Raw genomic sequence first — 23,301 nt, forward strand, 5'->3', positions numbered from 1 at the left:
TTTCATTGCTGATGACTAAATCACATCGTTTGTGGCAGAATGACAAATTAGAAGAGATCAGCATACTACTCATTAATACAGTGATAAGCGTTAGCCTGGTAGTTACCTCTCCTCGGCTACAATGCCGTATTATGAGTTATCGTCTGTCTGCAATTTGAAGTTTCCAAGGGAAAAATGAAGGGAGGAGGAGCACAGCGAGGAGGGCGAGGCGAATGATTGAAGAGGATGCGCAGGATATTTTCGCTTCAGCTGGCAAATCAGCTTTCATGTTTTAAATAATTAAAATGATGTAACGTTCAGTGAATAGGGAAGCTTATTAGACGTATCTGCTGTAATCTACCTCATCAGACAATGATTTATCAGGAAAATTTTACTGGGGTACTGCAAAATTTTACTGGGGCTCGTGCCCAAGCGAAAAGGGTCTAGCGACGCCCCTTGTGGAGGACAACCGTGCCAGGAAATAGAGTACAAATGCCAGTTGACATTGCGCAAATTAGACGCAGTGATGATTTTCTTCGACACCTAGTTTACAGCCGAAGGCGTCTCCTGTTCCGCAGACTACGCAGTCTCAGTTCAGCCGCACCTACTTTTTTGTACGTATATACGTTGGTTTAGTTTTGCGCATTCCGTAAATAAATCTCATTTTGCTGGTGATCCCAGTTATCTGTCATGACGTACGCCATGGTAAGTAACCAGCTATCTGGATAGATAATATAAGTAGCCAAAATATACAAGGCAGAGGATTAGAGCTAATTTTGAGCGATCACACTACTTTTTGGCTTTAAAGTAATGTAGGGTGACGTTTACAGACCGCTTGTTTTCACAGGCACCATGTTAGCTAGTCAGTATATTCGTACTTGTAACATACTTTTCGCTAACTTTTAACGATATTTTGCTATATACATATTCTGAGCCGTCTATAAAGACTTTAATTGCAGGGGTATGGCCAAGATAGATGCAGTATATCCCGATAATATGGAAAAGTAAAAATGAATGAATAAAGTTTTAAAAATCTAACGGTTATAAAATGTATTATACATCGTTGGATTTCTGTTTTACTGAATACAACGCTTAACCTAATTCTCTTGCAAGCAATGTTTCTTCTTTTACACACTGTAAAATCAAAACTTGTTGTCAAACACAGCTAACCGTTAAAATAGTGTTAATTTGCAATTAATATTGTTTTTCGGGAAATTACTACATAGCTCTGCAGTTCATGTGCTCATACATCATAAGCTCAGCGGGACTGTGCATTAATGTCATTTGCAACAGGCTGGTTTTTACGACGGCGTTTTAGGGCCACCGTTGAAAAAAAAGATTTCGAGAATAAACTCGTAATATTTAGAGGAAAAAGTCGCAATGTTACGAGAATAAAATAATCCTTTGACAAATTAGTACATATCAGCGTATGATAAAATGCTGGACTTATATGATTTTATTCTCGAAATCTTGTAATTTCTTTTTTTCCAACATGGCCCTAAAACAGCGTGGTAGGTTTCTACTCCTGCGCCAAAGTATTTACATCTGTCGCTACTAGTGATGGGTCGTTCTTGAACGATTCGTTCATTTTGAACGAATCTTTAATGTGACTCGGGAAGAACGAGTCGTCTCGGGGAGTGATTCGTTCAGTCGCGCATGCGCAACATCCTATAGGTTCTGTACTGGAATTAGTTCACCTGTTTCGAGTCTTCGGGTCTGAGTCGTTCGTTCATCACGTGACAGCCCCATAAGCTTAACCAATGCAGTCTGAGCCGGAAAGAGAATTGATTAGTTCATCTCTCGAGTCTTTCGAGTCGTTCGTTCTTCTGTCAAGTGACATGACAGCATTGGATAGAGAAATTAGTTAATTTACAACCTTCCTTACAAACGCATAGTAATTATTATTATTATTATTATTATTATTAAAACATAACACCACAGATCTTCAAGGAACAGTAACAAAAACATAGTGACAGAAATGGACAGACCTTTTTTATTTCTAGGAAAATGCTTATTATACATCTTTTGATAATTTTATGATAATTCCTAAATATGATCCAACATACAAAAAATACAGTTTTATGTTATAGTATTACTGACTGAGGTACTGATCCGGGAAGTGGTCACGTGACAAAAGAACGAAAGACTCGAGAGACGAACTAATCAATTCTCTTTCCGGCTCAGACTGCATTGGTTAAGCTTATGGGGCTGTCACGTGATGAACGAGCGACTCAGACCTGAAGACTTGTCAGATAAGAGGTGAGGTGAGCTTATCATAGACTAAAGATCCAGGTAAACAATGAATTAATGTTTTCTGTTTCTTATAGCATTATAGTTTTGTCTTGTTTGTATTGTGATCAACGTTTGCGTAAGTAGCAGATGTGTTAGGGAAGTAACACGTAACATTTTAATTATATTTTGCTAAAATGAACGAAATGACTCGAAAAAAGATTCGTTCATTTTGCTGAACGAGACTCAAAGGTCCGAGTCGGTAAAATGATCCGAACTTCCCATCACTAGTCGCTACCAATGATTGTGTACGTTGTATGGGGGTGCACGTCATAACAGGGATTTAAACATGAAGCCAAAATGTGTCTGAGGCCCTCTAGTGGCTGGCTGCAGTATTATTTTTAACCCCGCCCATTCCCAAGTTAGTCAATACGAAAAGACCAAAACTTGCAAGTTACATCTCCACAAATTATTTGCAGGACCAAGCCTCGAAAACGTTCATTTCATCAATCCCTGGCTTTTTGTATCCAGGTATAAAATATTTCTGTTAAAAGGGTGAATAATGTTGGCAATATTTCTGCATATTTTTCGAAAAGCATAACTCACATATGAATGATATGAAATGTATTATATAGCAATAGCATCTTATAAACATATGTATTTCTCATGTTACCGATCTTGTATATCGCAGTGGCAGCAGCAGCTTACAAACACAGCCTAAAGTATTTCTTAATCACCTACTCATCTTGGTTTTTTAAATGTATATACACTATATGACAAAGTTTGTGGATGCCTGACAATCACATCCATATGTGGTCCTTCCCAAACTGTTGCTACAGTGTGCTTCCAACTTTGTATAGGATGTCTTTGTATGCTGTACCATTACAATTTTGCTTCACTGGAACTAAGGGGCCCAGACATGTTCCAGCATGACAGTGCCCCTGTGCACAAAGCAAGGTCCTTGAAGACATGGTGTGCCACAGTTGGAGTGAAAGAACTCAAGTGGCCTGCACAGAGCCCCAACCTCAACCCCACTGAATATCTTTGGCATGCCGACTCTGCCCCAGGCCTTATCACCTAACATCAGTGCCTGACCTGCCAGCATTCTTGTGGCTGCTCTTGGGGCTGTATGGGCAGATCCCCACAGCCATGGTTTAAAATCTTGTGGAAAGCCTTCCCAGAAGAGTGGGAAAGTATTGGAATGGCAAGTCCAATTCTATTGTAGATTAATCTCTGCCAAAGTGATGGAAAGGCCAAAGTGTGGAGAAAGAAAGGATCTGCTCATGATTCAAAACCTACGAGCTCATTGGTCAAGCATAGTGGAGGTAATATCATCACTTGGGCTTGCATGGCTGCTTCTGGAATGGGCTTACTAATCTTTATTGATGATGTAACACATGATGGTAGGAGCAGAATGAATTCAGAAGTCTACAGAAACACTGTCTGCCAATTTTCAGAGAAATGCATGCAGTCTAATTGGGAGGAACTTCTTCATGCAGCAAGACAATGACCCAAAACACACTGCCAAAACAAGAAAGGACTTAATCAGGGGAAAAAAGTGGAAGGTTTTAGACTGGCCAATTGAGCATGCATTTCACCTCCTGAAGGGTGAAACCCCACAAAACAAACAATAACTGAAAGAAGCTGCAGTACAAGCCTGGAAAAGAAGAACAAAAGAAGAATGCAGCAGTTTGGTGATGTCAGTGGGTTGCTGGCTTGAAGCAGTTCTCTCTTTTCCCTCTCAATGCAAGGTTTCAGCTGGCTTTAGACATTCATAGTGATGGTCCCTTGCTTCAAGTATTTCTCTTTGATCTTGTTGGCTTCTTTCTGGAGAGAGTACCTTACTTTGCTGGCATCATGATCTCTCACTAGCCTAGTGAACTTGTTTTTGCATAGCTTGATGTACTTGCTTAGGCTGACAATGGCTGAGTTGCAGAATCCAGTTTGACTGGTCTACGTCCTCCGTCTCTTGATGTAAAGTCTTTCAATGTCAGCCTTCGGGTGATGGATACTCCCTATTGTTAGGAATTTACATATCGTACGATCCATCCTCTGGATGTCTGTTCTCACCCAATCGAATACTGCGAAACTGTAGGCCACAACTGGGACAGCTAGAGTGTTGATTGCTGTCACTTTGTTTTTAGAGTTAAGTTTTACCTTGAGTATCTGGTGCACTCTATAGTTATGTTGTTTCGTGATGCCCAGGTACTTATATGATTCATCGGTGTCCAGATTCCTGATCACTGTCTGGTTATTCAGCTGGATGTTTTGGATTTTGGCTAGTTTGCCAGGTTTGACAACTGTAGTAGGACATTTGTCTTGGCCAAAACCATTTTGATGTCATCACTGAGTGCTTTCACACTCATAAGGGCTTGTTGCAACTGATCTTCGTCCTTGGTGAATAGCTTCAGTTCGTCCATGTAGAGCAGGTGGCTAACCTTGCTGTTGTCATAAATCTCAAATACCATGCCTTGACTGTTCAGTATATTGGTTAGCGAAATCAGTGCTAGAGAGAACAGCAACAGAGACAGTGATTCACCTTGAAAAACTGATGTTTCCTGTTCGGATGTGATCTCAAGCATACTACAGCCACATCTTGGTCTTTCATTTTTTCATAGACTCTTCTACAAGCCAAGTGATTGGGCATACTCGGTAGATGTTCATGACTGCAACCATCCAGGTATGGGGCAAGCTGCCGTATGCCTTTCTGTAGTCTATTCATGCCATACCCAGGTTCCTCTTGTGTTTCTTTATGATTGTTACAGCCATCCTACTCACCAGCAGATGATCATTACAGTTTTCTCTTCTTAATTCCATTCTTGAGCAAGTGACTGTAGCTTTTTTCTTTTACCTTTTAGTTTTATTTTTGATTGAGGCAGAGTGTTTTTCCTTTGTTACATAGTTGATTATTAAGTTTTTCCAATGCGTGTTATTAAGGTTATTCTTTGATTTCCAGTTTGTTAATATGGTTTTCTTGGCAATGGTTAGTGCTGTAAGAAAAGACTGTTGTGTTTTCCTTTGTGATGCTGATCCCAGATGTATCTCTGAGTAAGCATAGTGAAGGGAGAGTGGGATGGATCTATTTAGAAAACGAGATAGTTCCTAAGTAATTTGTTTCCAGAAGTGCTTCCCTGGTGTGCAGTCCCATATGGCATGTATGTAGTCATCTGGTGTATTTTGTGTGCACTGTGTGCAGATGTTGGATTCCCTGTAGCCCATTCTATACATCCTACAACCTGTGTAGTGAGTTCTGTAGATTATTTTGTATTGTATCAGGTGTAGACTAGTGTTATTAGCTATGAGGGACATATTCTGTAATATGTGTGGCCAAAACTCTTCTCTGGGTGTGATTGCTAAGTTATCTTCTCATTTTTACATGTTATGGTAATTGAGTTGGATTTGGACATTATTTTATATGTTTTGGATAAGACTTTAGCTGGTGGTGAGAAATTCAGTAGTTCTGATACTAATGGGGGAGGTCAAATGATGTCCTTTAGGTTGATTTTAGAACATATAATGGAACTGAGTTGCAGAAATTCAAGGAAATTATTTTCTAGTCCATGCTTCTCGTCTAGATATGGAAATGATGTAAAGGTGCTGTTTTGCGTTTAAGCTGCTTAATGCCTTTTTCTACGCATATGGAGATGTTTATCTTCACGGTGTTTGCAAATTCGGGGTTGTGCCATATGTGAGTGTGTTCAGGTAGTCGAAATGGTGAATTTATAATTTTATAAAATTTCCACCAAGCTGTTAAAGTTGCTGCAGTTGTTGGACTTTTGAAGCAGGGGTGGCCTTTGATAGCTGTACTGATGAATGGTAGGTGTGAGATTCTGCTTTCATTGCATAATGCCTGTTCTGCCTCTAGCCGAATCTTGTTTGTCTGACTGGGTTTTATCCATTTGATTATATACTGGAGTTGGTTAGTGAGGTAATATTGTGGCTGACTGTTTTTAATGAATCAGTTTGATCTGGGTTGATTTATTGAAGGAATAACTGGTTCATTTCTATTAGTTGGGTCTTGCTTATTATTGGTCAAGCACTGAAGGGGTGAAGACCCCCCTTGTATTTGTTATTTAAGGGCCAGTCATCGCAGGTGTGTAGGCACCTATTGCTTCTTCTTCTTTTTCCGCTCTTGAGTCTCTGGCAGCCCATAGAACCGTACATCAGAAAGTTATGAAATTTGGCACACAGATAGAGGACAGTATGAAATGTTACCATAGCAAATTTGGAGTCGCTATTTCAAGCCCTCTAGTGCCACCAACAGGTCAAAGTTTCAGTCATGTTTATGCTACTATCTTTTGAAATAAAGTAAAGGCTAGAAAGAAACTTCTTTTTTCCTCGGATATCTGCCCAACTAGATTTTCTGCCATTTTGAATTTTCTGAAAAACATACTTCTTCAAACTCCTCTTTCAGACCACGTGGACAAAAAGTTATGGAATTCAAGTCGATTAGTCAAATCGTTCTTGAATAACGCACAACTGACTTCGCAGACGAGCATGCCAAAATGTACATGAGACTATATCTCCGTAACACTTTAGCATTTCAAACTAGTGATGGGAAGTTTGGATCATTTTACCAACTCGGACCTTTGAGTCTCATTCAGCAAAATGAACGAATCTTTTTTTCGAGTCATTTTGTTCATTTAGTTCATTTTAGCAAAATATAATTAAAATGTTATGTGTTACACGAGAGATGAACTAATCAATTCTCTTTCCGGCTCAGACTGCATTGGTTAAGCTTATGGGGCTGTCACGTGATGATCGAACGACTCAAACCCGAAGACTCGAAACAGGTGAACTAATTCCAGTACAGAACCCATAGGATGTTGCGAATGCGCGACTGAACGAATCGCTTGCCGAGACGACTCGTTCTTCCCGAGTCACATTAAAGATTTGTTCAAAATGAACGAATCGTTCAAGAACGACCCATCACTATTTCAAACCAAACTTAGTACACGTCATAGACATCATGACTTGAGGGTACCTGCCCAGTTTCGGAACAGCACCACCCAGTGCTCACAAGATATGAAAAAAGCATATTTTCATATAACTTGTGAATGGTTTGTAATAAAATCTTGAAACTGGTCTCCATAGATTCTCTGCGGCATACCAAGTTGAATGATATCAAATGTTCCTATGTCAGCCATTTTGTGTGTCAGCCATTTTGAATTTAGACGTAAAATGCAGTATTTTACAAATGTCTTGGTGTGTCATTATGAAAATCGTTATGCGTCATAGGCACCATGCCATGAAGGTATACAGAAAGTTTCAGGGCAGCACCGCCTTGTGGTCAAAAATTATAATTCAAAAAATGCTAATAGCTTTTGATTCCTTTTGTTGATTGTCATGAGGTCTTGATAGATTCCTTGGATCATGCCGAGAATAATGACCAGTTATGTCATGGTCAGCCAAACTTGCTGTCTGCCCTTTTGAATTTCCTGAAAAATCTACTTTTTCAAACTCCTCCTAGACTGTTCGTCCAATTTTCATGGAAATCAAATTTGATTAGACCATCAAATTTGACTTGAATCATCTTCCATCCATGCCAGCAATAAGTTATGGATTTCATGTTGCTAGACCAAACTGAACTGTTGGTCATGCTCTGATGCTTCCTCAGCACCTACTTTGCCTATGTTGGTATTGACTCTATAATTGCTGCTTGCAGCTATATTTATTTTTGTGTCTATTTTGATTAGTGATTCAGGACAGTAACTAGAAGGTAATGTGGGGTCTTTATTGGGTTTTAGGTGAAGTGATATACTGGTGGTATTCATCTCTGTTGGTAGTGTCATATTCTGTTTAATTTCAGAAAATAATCTGTTAAATAGTAGAGCCAAAATAGTCCAGAACTGTTTATAGAATTCGGCCGGAAAACCATCAGGACCTGGCACTTTTTTATTAGGCATGTTGTTAAGGACCTTGCAGATCTCTTCTGGTTCTACTGGTTTGTCTATGGAATTTGCGTTTTCTTCAGTTAATTTTTGTTGGTTGATATTATTTAGGAAATTAGTGATGTCTTCCATGTGTGGATCTGCAAGTGATGAGTACGGGTCTTGAAAGAATGATCTAAATGTGTTATTAATTGCCTCTGGGATTTGTATGGTCTTTCCTGCTTTTTGATAATTGGGATTGTTGTTTTTTCTTTATTTCATTTTAAGAGGTTTGCTAGGCATTTTGCAGGTTTATTATTAAATTCAGAGTTTTCATGCCTGAGTCTTTGTAGTAGGAATTGAGTTTTTGTGTTTATAAGGTCATTGTATTCTAGTTTGAGTTTCCTTAATTCCGTTTCTGTGCATTCTGTGGGGTTGATTGCTATTAGTTTCTCTAATTCCCTAATCTTTTGTTCTAATTTACTTTGATTTTCAATATTTTTCTTTTTCTTACATGATGCATAAGATATGAGCAGGTGAAGGTAGATGCAGTTGGTCAGTGCAGCCATGAGTAGCTTGTAGAAAGTGGGCTAGCATGTGATTGGATGGTAGTTCTTTGGGTCCTTTGTGTCCTTTCCTTTTGAGAGTAGGAAGGTGGTTCCAGATATTAATGACTGTATCCTAGATTGTATCATTTATGGCCCTGGCCCTGAATGTAGGGCAGAGAGTTACTTGAGCCAGAATCTTGCAGCTTGTCTGGGCCAGGTGACTTCCATTTGTGAAGTCTGTTTGATGACTTTAGCTATCTCTTCAAATGTGAAGTGTGACTGAGACTTATGTGCTTGTGGTTCTTTTCTCCTTCGCAATACAAGACGCCTTATCAGTGTGGACTACTATGAGGCTGGAGGTGAACAGTGACAAATTTCTCAATGTTATATTTACTTTTAAGTTATATAAAAAACTTTATACACTTTTAGCACGAGTCAAACATAAGTCCCGCATAAACTTCTAAAAAATTAATACAAAAATGGCTAGTAGTACACTACTGCTCAACATTTTCACACTATGCAGAATTTACCGCAGATCTGTAGTGTAGTGACGTCCATTATACAGCGTGCGTGGGCTCACATCTTGCAGTGCTGAAATGCGGCTTAAAATCAATGCCTGTATGCTCCGCTTGATGTAAGTCACACTCTAAAAATGGTAAGCAGTAAGCAGAAATTAATTTTGGTGGGACGAGGAAATATACAAAATAAAATCACAACTGTACAATTAAACTGATAAGTGTGATGCACTCGTGTATTTCAGGTGGATGTCAGACCATAGTAGGAGCAGTGATGACAAATTTGTTATTTAATCATTTAAGGCACCAGTAAACAGTCTTTCAATAATAACATTGTCATAAAATACATTTATGACAGTTCCACTGAAAAAGGTTAAAATAATGTTAATAATCAGGGAAAATTACACCTTATATTTTAAATTCTGATCTACTTTTCTTTTGCACTAAACTCCAGCAGGCTACTTCACCAGCTCTCACCTCCATACCTGTGCTTGTAGCTATATGACTAGTAGCTTTCAAACAGGATGAATGCAATTCCTTTCCTATTTCTCATCACAGCAGCTGGTGTCTAATAAAATGTGACTAAACAAAGGAATGGGTTCATTTAAAAAAAAAAAAAAAACTTGTATTATAATCAGTAGGCCTATAAGAAATTTTATTAGCTAATAGTGCATACACTTTAATAGGTCCTATTGTAATTTCAGAGCTTAGGTTATTGTTATTAATCAATAGAATATGTTAAATATATATTATTATTACTCTTATAATAATAAAAAAATCATAGACTTTGATTATAGCCTTTCAGGGTGTCACAAACATGCTGATGTGGCCCAGGCAGAATTTGAGTTTGAAACCTCTGACCCCTGAAAATGTGAGGTGCGGCCTCCATGGATCAGACTTTTTGTCCAGCACATCTCACAGATGTTTGATCGGATTGGGGAATTTGAAGGCCAAGTCAACACCTTGAACTCTTTGTCACGTTCCTCAAACCAAATTCCTGAACAATTTTTGCACATCAGTGAGCCTTGGGTGCCCAAACCCTGTCGCTGGTTCACCGGTTGGTCTTCGTTGGACCACATTTGGTAGGTACTAATCACTGCATACCAGGAACACCCCCACAAGACCTGCCATTTTGGAGATGCTCTGACCCAGTCATCTATCCATCACAATTTGGCATAAATCAAAGTTGCTCTGATTCTTATGCTTGCCCATTTTTCCAGCTTCCAACATATCACCTTCGAGAACTGACTGTTGCTGCCTAATATATCCCACCCCTTGACAGGTTCCACTGTAACAAGATAATCAATGTTACTCACTTCACCTGTCAGTGGTTTTAATGTTATGGCTAATCGGTGTATATACCTAACATAACATAAACATAAGGGAAACTTTATGTTGAATCCCTTTGCATAGCAAGCTGTTTAAACTAGAATGCCTGTGTATCTATCTCTGTGAGAAAATCTAAGCGCTAACACAGCTCTCTATTTCTGGAGTTTGCTATGCTGGTGGTGATTTGCTGACTAAGAAAAAAAAGACAATGTGAGACCACTGACTGGTCATTTTTTTATTTAGTAGCCGATGGTGTCTGCCTGAATAGCTTTAAAACATTATAGAGTTTACAAAAAATATCTATGAAAATTCAGAATGCCAACAAATCACCATTGTAATCACAAAAAAATTAAGTATGTATGAGCCAGTTTTTACTCAAATCAAAGCCAGGGATCATTCAACTCAAAGACTAAGACAAATGTTGAGACTTAGGTGGCCCACCACCTAAAACAAGTTATGGGTAGAAAGCACTGAGTAAACATTGTGCATAAATGACTGTATATACAGTCCATAAGTATTTGGACAGTGACACAATTTTCGTAATTCTGCCTCTGTACACCATCACAATTTATTTGAAATGAAGCAATCAAGATGTGACTGAAGTGTAGACTTTCAGCTTTAATTCAAGGGGTTTGACAAAAATATTACATTAACCTTTTAGGAATTACAGCCATTTGATGAGTCCCTCCATTTTTACAGGCTCAAAAGTAATTGGACAATTGACTAATAAGCAGTTTCAGGGAAAGCTGTGGCGTGATACTGTGTTATTTTATGACAAATTAAGGAGATAAAAGGTCTGGAGTTGATACCAAGTGTTGAATTTGCATTTGATAGCTGTTCATGGGAAATCTCAATTTGCGGTCCAAAGAGGTGTCAATGCAATTGAAAGAGGCCATCATTAGGCTGTAAAACAGGCCTATCAGAGAGAAAGCAGAAACTTTTGGAGTGGCCAAATCAACAATTTGGTACATTCTTAAAAAGAAAGCATGCACTAGCAAGCTCAGAAACACGAAAAGGCCTGGGAGACCACAGAAGACAACTAAAGTAGATGAATGCAGAATTCTTTCCATGTTGAAGAAAAACCCCTTCACAACATCTAGCCAAGCCAAAAACACTCTGGAGGAGGTAGACATATTATTGTCAAAGTCTACAATCAAGAGATGCCTTCATGAATGTAAATACAGGCAGTTTACTTCAAGATATAAACCACTGGTAATATTCAAGAAGAGAAAGGCCAGATTAGAGCTTGTTTTTAAAAAAAAAAAAAAAAAAAAAAAAAAGCCTGACCAGTTCTGATGCAAGATTGGGTCACTGGTGTTTATTGACAATGTGACTGCTGATAGAAGTAGCAGAATGTATTCTGAAGCGTATAGAGCTATAATTTCTGCTCAGATTCAGTCAAGTGCTGCAAAACTGATAGGATGGTACAGATGGATAATGACCCAAAACATACCATGAAAACACCCCAAGAGCTTCTCAAGGCAAAGACATTAAATGTTCTTAAATGTCAGATGACCTCAACCCATGAGCATGCTTTACACTTAAACTTACTGAAGACAAAACTGAAGGCAGAAAGACCCAACAACAAGCAGCCACTGAAGGCAGCTGCAGTAAAGGCCTGGCAAAGGGAGGAAACTCAGCATTTGGTGATGTCCATGGGTTCCAGATTTCAGGCAAAATGTAGGGACTGTTATTTAAAAAAAAAAAAAAAAAAAAAAAAAGGCTGTAATTCCTAAACGGTTAAGGCAATATTTTTTGTTAAACCCCTGGAATTAAAGCTGAAAGTCTACGCTTCAATCACATCTTGATTGCTTCATTTCAAATCCACTGTAGTGATGTACAGAGGCAAAATTATGAAAATTGTGTCACTTTCCAAATACTTATGGCCCTGACTCTAGTTAAAAATCTGCACATGTTCATCCAGTCCCTATTAGGCCTCACTCACGTGGGGTGGGCAGCACATCCACCAAGCAAACACAAATACACATACTGGCATAAACGTGCTCCTTTGTTTAGTTTGTTTTTGATACATTGGGACACCCTGCAGTTTCCTGCCTGTTGCAAATGTTGCAAATCCAAACAAGCAAATGGTTCCTGTGTTCAGGTGGATTGCTTATGCAAGTGAGCCTGACATTAAAGTGCTTTTTCAGACTACTGCTGTAGCAGTGACAGCTGGAGTGTTGGTGTTCTCAACTGTTGCTCTACTAGGATACTTGTACCTTGGCAAAAAGAAGAAACCACTGGTCACCTTGCTTGACCCCTCTGAAAAATACAAACTGAGACTTATTGACAAAGAGGTACTGCACCATCTATAAATTTTTCACTGACTATTTGTTTTTCTTTTTCTGTAACTCACTGAATGTGGCATTTCAATGCCTAGACTTTTTTTTTTTAATAAGATACATACACCATATGGCCAAAGGTTTGTGGATACCTGACCATCACACCCAAATGTGGGCCTTCCCTAAACTGTTGTCACAAAGTTGGAAGTGCACAATTGTATATGATGGCTTTGTATGCTGTACCATTACGAAGCGTGGGCCATTTGCCAAGGTTGGAGTGGAAGAACTTGATTGGCCTGCAAAAAGCCCTGAATTCAACCCAACTGAAGGCTCACTGACATCAGTGCCTGACCTCACTAATGCTCTTGTGGCTGAATGGGCAAATCCCCACATTCATACTCCAAAAGCCTTACCAGAAGAGTGGAGGTTGTTATAACAGCAAAGGGGGACTAAATCTGGAATGTGACAGCACATATGGGTGTGATAGTCAGGTGTCCACAAACCTTTGGCCATATGTGGTAGATGCATTTTGTGTCATTCTGTTGTGCTGTACAAAATGTTTCTGTCTCAGGTTATTAGCCACGATACACGCAGGTTTCGTTTTGCCCTGCCAAGCCCACAGCATGTCCTAGGCCTGCCTGTAGGTAAGTGTTGACATTGTACCACTTTTTATAAAAATGTCTTGTCACACTGTAGTTTTGTGACAAAACACCTCTTGTATTTCAAAGGAAAACATGTGTACCTCTCTGCCCGGATTGATGGAGACCTGATTGTGCGTCCTTACACTCCTGTCTCCAGTGATGATGACAAGGGATTTGTTGATCTGGTTGTTAAGGTAATGTTCACTCATTTCTACAAGCTGATCTCAACTCAGTGTTCATGTGTATATTATATATACCATATAGTAATAGAAATTTAATAGGTTTACATTACTTTACAGATCTACTTTAAGAATGTTAACCCTAAGTTTCCCGAAGGAGGAAAGATGTCTCAGTACCTAGAGAGCTTGAAGCTTGGAGATGTGATTAATGTTAGAGGACCAGGAGGCTTACTCGAATACAAAGGGAATGGTAAGACTTATTACTATTTATGTGGATAAAAGTGGTCTAATTGAATATTCCAAAGCACTGTGCCCTCACTTTATACGTGCATTCCTAACTAACAGGGCAGTTTGCCATACAGGCTGATAAGAAGTCCCCAGCTGAAATCAAGAAGGCCAGTTCACTGGGTCTCATCGCTGGTGGAACAGGTACAGTATATACAATACATGTACTATGTATTTTGCTTTCTGTACAAAGAAACAGAGTGAATGATTTTGGAGCTGAATGTTTTACGGCAAGTCCTCATTCTCCATTTATATAGGCATCACCCCTATGCTGCAGCTAATCCGTGACATTATGAAGAGCCCTAGTGATTCTACTAAGTGCAGGTTGCTGTTTGCCAACCAGGTGTGTTGCCTAATGTTTTTTTTTTTATACTGGTGATTGTTTAAACTGGACCTAAACATTCAATCTAGATGTGTACTTCATCACTTATCAGGTTTTACAAGGTTTTACTCATTATAAAATGAGTAATTTTTAGTAATGGAAACATTGGGCCTCATTTATCAATCTGGTACTAAAGTTGTGTGTGAATGGCATCACAAATTACCAAGCATGTAAATGGCACAGCTGATTGGCATCTAGTGTCACCCACAAAACACCATAAAAGGCAAAGCTCACAAAGCTGATCCACAAAAGGCAAAATATACTTTCTAACTGGTAAAAGTGATACTTATTTGACAATTTTTGTCAATAAAAATTTTGTCAATAAAAATACACCGATCAGTCATAACATTAAAACCACTGAGAGATGACGTGAATAACATTTGATTATCTCATTACAATGGCACCTGTCAGAGCTCTGCCCATCAAGGCATGGACTCCACAAGATCTTGTAAGGTGTGCTGTGGTATCTGGCACCAAGACATTAGCAGCAGAGCCCTGAAGTCCTGTAAGTTGAGATGCTCTGACCCAGTCCTCTAGCCATCACAATTTGGCCCTTGTCGAAGTTGCTCAGCTCCTTATGCTTGCCCATTTTTCCTGCTTCCAACACATCAACTTCAAGAACTGACTGTTCACTTGCTGTCTAATATATCCCACCCCTTGACAGCTGTAATGAGAAAATCAGTGTTATTTACATCGCCTGTCAGTGGTTTTAATGTTATGGCTGATTGCTGTACGTACAATTTAACAGCATAGCAGCACCTGAAAAGTCAAAATCTGGAGCCAAATTACAGAAAAAGTGAATTAGATGTGAATTAAGAGAGGTGAAAAGAAAATGGTTTGACATGAAAACAGCTACATATACATAACAGCTAAATATATAGCTACTGTACCCAGGTGATCATGGACATCAAGCACATCACACAGAGAAACTGATATGTTTAATTTTATTTTTATTATTATTATTGTTATTATTATTATTATTAGGGGCCAAGCACCGAAGGTGCATAGGCACCCTATTGTTATTCTATGTTATTCTTCTTCTGGCTTCTTCTATGGCAGCCCATAGAACTGTCTTGTAAAAAGTTGTGAAATTTGGCACACTGATTGGGGAGGGTCTAAGGAACATTTTGACCAAATTTGGGCCAAGTGTTGCCAACACTCTAGTGCCACCATTGTATCAAATTTGACTGACACAAAACTTGGTAGACATCTTCAGGACCATGACCTGAAGCTCAGCAACAAATTTCCTGATGGCGCCGCCTACTGGCCAAAAGTTACAATAACATGCCAAAAATGTTTACATCTAACTCCCATTTTTGCCACTTCTCCAAATTTTGTCCAATCTTCAGCACATTTGGCTCACATCATCTTGAAGTCTGCCTGAACAAAAGATATCTAAGGAATTTTGATATTCTTACTCATTCTCCTGTAACACACTGGCAAATGCAAAAAAAAAAACAGGATGTGAGGGTGTATCTCAGCAATGCATCTACGTATCATCACAAAACCTGATAAGTATCTTCAGGACTATGCCCTGAATGTACCCAAGAAGTTTTGTGACTGAGCCACCTTGTGGTGAAAAACTATAACAACTTTAATTTTTTTCCTTATATCATTTGAAGTTTGTGTTAAATTCACAGTTCATTTTTCCCATAATTCCCTGGAGTATGCAGAAGTGAACACATTCCAACATCTGAAATTAAATTCAAGTGTACTTCCTGTCGACCATCTTGGATTTTGTTAAAAACTGTTTTTTCGCTACTCTTCCTACAAATTTTCTCCAATCATGCCCAAATTTGGCACACACAATTTTCAGAGTAAGCCTTACAAAAGTTATCAAAAGAATTTTGAATACTCCAAATGGTTTGTCTGTAGTGGGTCAACGAATCTGACAGCGAAGCTAGCAACGACTTTGTTCACTGACACAAACCTTGGTATGCATCTTCAGGACCATGACCTGAGGCTATGCAACAAATTTTGTGGCAGTGCTACCTACTGGTCAAAAGTAACAATAACATGCTAAAAATGCTTTACATCTAACTGCCATTTTTGCTACTCCTCCTCCAAATTTTGTCCAATCTTCCCAAATCATCTCACATCATCTTGACACCTGTCTAAACAATGCTGCAGCAATGCCACCCTGCTGCCCAACTGACAGGTCATGTAGACTTTTCCTGCTACAGTCAGAGAATTCCACCACTGTCCATGTTCAAAACATACACATCATGAGTGAAACTACAAATCACTCTTGAATCCCTTTGCCTAAAGTTATGGCTGTCCTTTTCTGTGATTGCTTAGGCAACAATTGTAGCGTGTCTCTGAATGTGTGGCTCACCGAGTCTGCAGCTTTAATTATTATTATTATTATTATTATAAGCAAAGTATTTTGGCTACTCTCAGCCAGAAATCCCGCCCTCCCTCTATGATGCCATGTTAGAAAAGCAGAAGGGCATGTGTCTGCAGGAAGCAAATGGTCCGTAGCACACTAGAATACAATCTGTCCTCCTTTTATACAGCGGCATTCTTAATTAAATGACTGGACTTATTTGTTTTAATTTATGCCTTTATTTTCTTCTTCTTTTTTTTTTTTTCATATTTAATATTTCTTTAGTTAATGCCATTAATCTGAAACAACTGGGTTTCACAAAAGTGCAATTAAATTTCTGTATGTAACCTACAAATACACGACAATTTAAATGTGACAGTAGAATCTATATAAGAAAGTTCAGTAACTCATCTCGATTTGTATTATTTGAAGCCGATTATTTGAGTTTTACATTTACATTTATGGAATTTGGCAGATGCCCTTATCCAGGGTGACTTACACAAGTGCTTTGAAGTCTTTATCAATAAATACATCCTGATACTGGTTCACTAGGTCACGGACTAAGAATATTATCAGTCTAAAAATTCTGTTGGGGAGGTAATATACTAATAAAATCACACAGACAACACTTTTTTTTATTAAAGTGCTAATTTAAGTACTGCAGGAAGAGGTAGGTCTTTAGACGTTGTTTGAAGACTGCCAGTGACTCAGCTGTTCGGACATGTAGGGGAAGTTCGTTCCACCACCTAGGTGCCAGAACAGAGAAGAGTCATGATGCATGCCTTCCTTGTACCCTGAGAGATGGTGGGACCACTCAAGCAGTGCTAGATGATCAGCGGGAACGTGGTGCAGTGCGAGGTGTGATAAGTGCTTTAACGTAGGTGGGTGCTGGCCTGTTTTTGACTTTGTAGGCATGTTTTAAATCTGATGCTGGCAGCTACGGGAAGCCAGTGGAGGGAGCGTAGCAATGGAGTGGTGTGGGAGAACTTAGGAAAGTTGAAAACAAGTTGTGCAGCTGCTGTTACTCCAAGTTGCAGTAATCCAGTCTGGAGATGACAAGGGACTGATCAAGCACCCGAGTGGCCTGTATGGCCACTTCTAATGTTCTGAAATCCTTCTGATGTTGTAAAGGATAAATCATCATGAGAGTGTCAGATTAGCAGTGTGAGAGGAAAAGGACAGTTGGTTGTCCATGGTCCATGGTTGGTTGTCCACCCACCCAAGGTTGCAATGACCAAAGGTGAGATCTGAGAGTTGTCCAAGTAGGTCACAAGATCCTGACATGGGGATGAATCACCATGGGATTAAGTTTCAGCTGATGAGCTGCCATCCATGATGACATGTCTGCCAGTCATGCTGAGATCTGAGCGGAAACATGAGTGTCTGAGGATGGGAACGAGAGGATGAGTTGAGTGTCATCTGCATGACAGTGGTAGGAAAACCCATGTGAGGATATGACCTCACCAAGAGATCAGGTATAGAGAGAGAACAAAAGTGGACGTACTGAGTACTGAGCCTTGTCCACCAAACCATTGCCATGCTGTGCCACAAATTCCAAGACTCATGAGGATGAACAAGAGAGTCTTGTGGTTGACTGTATTAAACCAGTTTTACACTAGTTAGTCTTCTTATGGCTAAATTTACACACACTCTGGAGCAAGAGTAGGATATGAATGTTTTTCCAAATTTACGGGACTTTCACGAATACCAGATTTCTTGTGTAAATGCCTCCTACGAATGATTTACGAATAAATCTGTTCATATCCAGCTTGATAAATGAGGCCCATTGTTTATCAATATATTCAATTCTATTTTATTTGTATAGCACTTTTAACAATGAAGATTGTCTCAAAACAGCTTTACAGAACATAAGAAACAAAAAGCATGCAAACAGAAACAAAAACATGCAAACAGTCCTAGATGTTAGACAAAATTATCCCTAGTGAACAAGCCTGAGGCGACTGTGGCAAGGAAATACTCCCTTAGATGATATGAGGAAGAAACCTTGAGAGGAACCAGACTCAAAAGGGAACCCATCCTCATTTGGGTGACACTGGAGAGTGTGATATGAACAATGTTCTTTCTGCATTTAATTATAGTTATGTAGAATTTTATGTGTATATTAATTTGGAGGTTGTTGTCTTCCTCAAAGTCCACATAGGGTTGGCAGCCATGCTTTGAATACCCAAATCCTCACGAGGCAGAAACCAGCTGGAGCAGGTCCATCTCTGGATGCCTCAGGATCCTCGTAGGGTTGGCCTCTGTCTACTGGAGCTGGCACAATCTCTATGTGCCTCGGGATGGGTAGAAGGGAAACAAGTGGAAAGGAATTAGCGTAGCTGCTGTTCATAATATTAGTAAGCCCTAAATCATAATGTGCAGTTAATCAGATGTACTGAAGTACAAGGTTATGGGGTGTGTTAAGTGTAAGCCTGGCTAAAGATATATGTCTTTAATCTACGTTTGAACTGGGAGACTGTGTCTGAGCCCCGAACACTGTAAAGAAGGCTTTTCCAAAGTTTAGGAGCTAAATACGAAAATGCTCTACTCCCTTTTGAAGACTTTGATATTCTGGGAACTATCAGAAGTCCGGAGTTTTGAGATCTTAAGGAGCGTGGTGGATTGTGATGTGTTAGAAGACTGGCTAGATATGTGGGAGCTAAACCATTTAGAGCCTTGTACATAAGTAGTGCTAGTTTATAATCAATTCTAAACTTAACAGGTAGCCAGTGCAGGGATGATAATATTGGGGTTATGTGATCATCTTTTCTTGGCCTAGTAAGAACTCTGGCGGCTGCATTCTGGACTAACTGTAGCTTGTTTATTGAAGATGCAGGACAACCACCTAGCAATGCATTACAATAGTCCAGTCTGGAGGTCATGAATGCATGAACTAGCTTTTCTGCATCAGATACAGATAATGTTCCTAAGCATGGCAATGTTTCTAAGGTGGAAGAAGGCTGTTTTAGTAATATTGGAAATATGATTTTCAAAAGACAAGTTGCTGTCTAGTATTATGCCCAGGTCTTTCACTGTCGAGCTAGTAGTAATAGCACATCCTTCTAAATGCAAGTTGAATTGTGAGAGCTTTTGTGTACTGATTTTTGGACCAATAAGTAATATTTCTGTCTTATCAGGATTTAGTAATAGAAAATTATCAGTCATCCAATCTTTTATATCTTTAACACACTCAGTTAATCTAGACAATTTATTTATTTCATCTAGTTTTGATGAGATGTATAACTGGGTATCGTCAGCATAACAATGGAAACTAATCCCAAGTCTTCTAATGATGTTACCCAAGGGAAGCATGTAAACTGAGAATAGCAGAGGTCCTAAAACTGGTCCTTGTGGAACCCCATATTTCACTGGCATTACACTGGATAGTTCTCCATTTAAATCTACAAAATGGTATCGATCAGACAGGTAGGATCTAAACCATTTTAATGCCTGTCCCTGAATACCTATGTGATTTTGTAAGCGATCTACGAGAATGTTATGATCTATAGTGTCGAATGCAGCACTAAGATCAAGTAAGACTAATATTGAGATGCAGCCTTGGTCCGAGGCTAAAAACAAGTCATTTGTGATTTTTACTAGCGCAGTTTCTGTGCTATGATGGGGCCTGAAACCTGATTGAAATTCTTCCAGGATATTGTTTTCCTGTAAGGAGCATAATTGAGCAGACACAACCTTTTCTAGTATTGGTCTGTAATTTGATAATTCATTAGGGTCTAGTTTAGGTTTCTTAAGAAGAGGCTTAATAACTGCTAACTTGAGAGGTTTTGGGACGTGACCTAAACATAACGAGGAATTAATAATGTTGAGAAGAGGCTCTACAGCTGTATGTATCACTTCTTTCAGCAATCTAGTTGGGATTGGATCTAACAAACATGTTGTTGAATTAGCCGTGCTGATAAGTTTATAAAGCTCTTCCTGTTCTATACCTGTAAAGCATTTTAGGACTAAATGTGGAGCTTTAGGCTGGACTAGATCACAGGATGCTGTCAAAGGTTGAACATCCAGTATTTTGTTCCTGATACTATCAATTATACACTTCTTTTAATTTTACTTTTCATTGGAGTTGGCAGGCAATGAAAATTGACAATGAAAATGAAAAGTGTGTGCATGTAGTGTCTGTGTGTGGGGGGTGTCATCCCTTTGTAATTACTTACAACAGACTGAGAAGGATATCCTCCTGAGGGATGAGCTTGAAGAGATCCAAGCCAGACATCCAGATAAATTTAAGCTGTGGTTCACAGTGGATCAGGCTCCTGCAGGTACCTGCTCTTCAGACTAGTTTTCTACCACTATCCTATCACTATTCATTTCTGCCACTTTTAATTATACTCGTTTTTACATGTTTACTCTGGTGTGTGTGTGTCCTGAATGTAGACTGGGAGTACAGTTTGGGCTTCATTGATGCAGACATGATCCAGGAGCATCTTCCAGACCCCAGTGATGACTGTATGATCCTCATGTGTGGGCCACCTCCAATGATCCAGTTTGCCTGCAACCCCAATCTGGATAAGTTGGGCTATAGGCAGAATCAACGCTTTACCTATTAACCAATAGCCTCTGTGCTCAGCCCAAAGTTGCTACAAATACAGCCCAGAGTTACTAAAAACACAATCTTCAAAGCATTTCCATATGCACACACTATTTTCAGTGGGCCTCACAAAGCAGACTCACCACTGTAACACTGAGAATCTGATCAGATCAGATCTCAAATACTATGTAAGCTCCAGTACAGATATTTCAAATTAACCATTTGGTGTTCATGAACAGCATGAACATGAATGTATGGTATTAGCTGCTTCAAACTGCCACCCTGACATTACTGGTGCCTTTAATTTTTTATTGTTTAGAGCTATATTCGGTGTTTCACTCAGCCAAGTGAGCATTTAGGTTGTTATCACAAAATGTTTATGCTGATATGCACTTGATATGTTTTGATTTTAATGACATCTCCAGTTGGATATTTTTGCTATAATCACTGTTTCTGCATTCTGTCTGTATTGAATTTATTTGACCAAAATATATGAATATGGAAAAAAGAGACATTGGCATTTATTTTTCCTATGAATGCAAATTGTAATGATATGAACAAAAAGCCATTAACAAAATTATCACAGTTACCATATGATGTGAGCTTAACAAACATGGCTGTACAAGCTAACATTTTATACATTTTATAACAATTTTATAATATTAATTAAATGATTTGTAGTAAGTAACAGGGTTACTTACTTTCCTGATTCTCTAATATCCTCTACAGGTAGGATTATTTCTTCAGGAGAAGGCAGCTCTACCAGTAGATCCTGGAGAACACAAGTATATAGATAGATATAGATACCAGCCCATCTGGTACCAACATCCATGCCACAATCAAAGTCACAGAGATCACACTTTTTCTTCATTCTCATGTTTGATGTGAACATTACCTGAAGCTCTTGACCTTTATCTGCATGATTTTTTCCATTGTGCTGCTGCCACATGACTAACTGTTTAGATACCTGCATGAATGTGCAGGTGTTCCTAATAAAGTGGAAAGTGAGTGTATATTTTCTTACAATTTAATACAAAGCCCAATGACTATTGCCCAACACTGCATGAAGAAGATCCTCCAAATTAGACTGGATGCATTTGTCTGTAAATTGGCAGACAGAATGCTTCTATTGACGTCTGAATTCATTCTACTACTGCTATCATGAGTTACATCGATAAAGATTAATGAGCCTGTTCCAGAAGCAGCCATGCAAGCCTAAGTCAAGACACTACCTACACCATGCTTGACTGATGAGTATGCTTTTGATCATGAGCAGAGCACACTGACTGTTGGTTTTGGGTTTCTCTTCACAGCTCTCACAATGTTGCTGTCATCAACTACTGTTGTTTTCCTTGTTTGATGTCTGATTGTTAGTTTCTTCCTTTTTCAAGACATTTTGAAATGTTGTATTGGCTATGGCCAGTGCTTTTGCAATGGCTCTGATCAATTTTCCCTTTTTTCTCAGCTTCAAAATGGCTTGCTTTTCTCCCAAACAGCTGTCTAGTCTTCAAATTGGTTTATTGTTTTTGAACAATAAATGCAGTCTTCACAGGCTCAAACCAAGAGTAGACATTCAGAGCTCTTAATTGTTTAAACAATCAATCTAACAGGGCACACTTGGCCAACAAGAAAGACCTGGCAGTCACATGTTTCAATATTTTTGATCACTTCAAAAATGGGTGGGTTGAAACAAAAGGTGCCATGTTCTAAGTTGTTTAACACATTTTCAGTTCCGTTCCAATACTTTCGAAGGGTAGTATGCGTGGTATTATCCTATATGAATGGCAAGAAAGCTTAGTGTGGAAAGTCAAAAAGTGTCCCAATATATCTCGTCACACTGTTAACAATTTATTTTGTAACACTGTTACAAATAGAATACATTGGGGTCCCTGGAGGACTAGTGCTTACGCCACAGCGCTCTCACCGCTGCGGCCCAGGTTCGATTCCCGGCCAGGGAACCAACCCCAGCCACTGGGGTTGCGTGCAACAGTGCGCTCTCAGTGCCGGTCCCAAGCCCCAATAAATTTGGAAAGGGTTGCGTCAGGATGGGTATCCGTTGTAAAACCTGTGCCAAATCAAATACACGGACCAATGATCTGCTGTGGCGACCCCTAACGGGAGCAGCCAAAAGAGGAACAACAACATTACAAATAGAATACATTCACAGTAATTGTCTAAAATTTATTA

At 39.1% G+C, this 23,301-nt stretch overlaps 1 protein-coding gene across 2 annotated transcripts; it reads left to right on the plus strand.

Annotated features, from left to right (window-relative positions):
* The first annotated feature begins 431 nt into the window (after window positions 1–431).
* On the plus strand, window positions 432–21,624 carry LOC113539578 (NADH-cytochrome b5 reductase 1). 2 transcript variants are annotated; one of them, XM_026935410.3, is made up of 9 exons: window positions 432–684; window positions 12,621–12,767; window positions 13,324–13,396; window positions 13,481–13,587; window positions 13,693–13,822; window positions 13,918–14,001; window positions 14,115–14,200; window positions 20,746–20,845; window positions 20,961–21,624. In XM_026935410.3, exons 1-9 carry the CDS (start codon window positions 670–672, stop codon window positions 21,131–21,133), a joined length of 915 nt encoding a protein of 304 aa, XP_026791211.1. In that variant the 5' UTR covers window positions 432–669; the 3' UTR covers window positions 21,134–21,624. The 2 variants fall into 2 exon arrangements, with proteins under 2 accessions (XP_026791211.1, XP_034170192.1); XM_034314301.2 differs by lacking the exon at window positions 12,621–12,767.
* The last annotated feature ends 1,677 nt before the right edge of the window (window positions 21,625–23,301 follow it).

Source organism: Pangasianodon hypophthalmus, chromosome 20 (genome assembly GCF_027358585.1).
Source record: "Pangasianodon hypophthalmus isolate fPanHyp1 chromosome 20, fPanHyp1.pri, whole genome shotgun sequence".
Lineage (NCBI taxonomy): Eukaryota > Metazoa > Chordata > Actinopteri > Siluriformes > Pangasiidae > Pangasianodon > Pangasianodon hypophthalmus.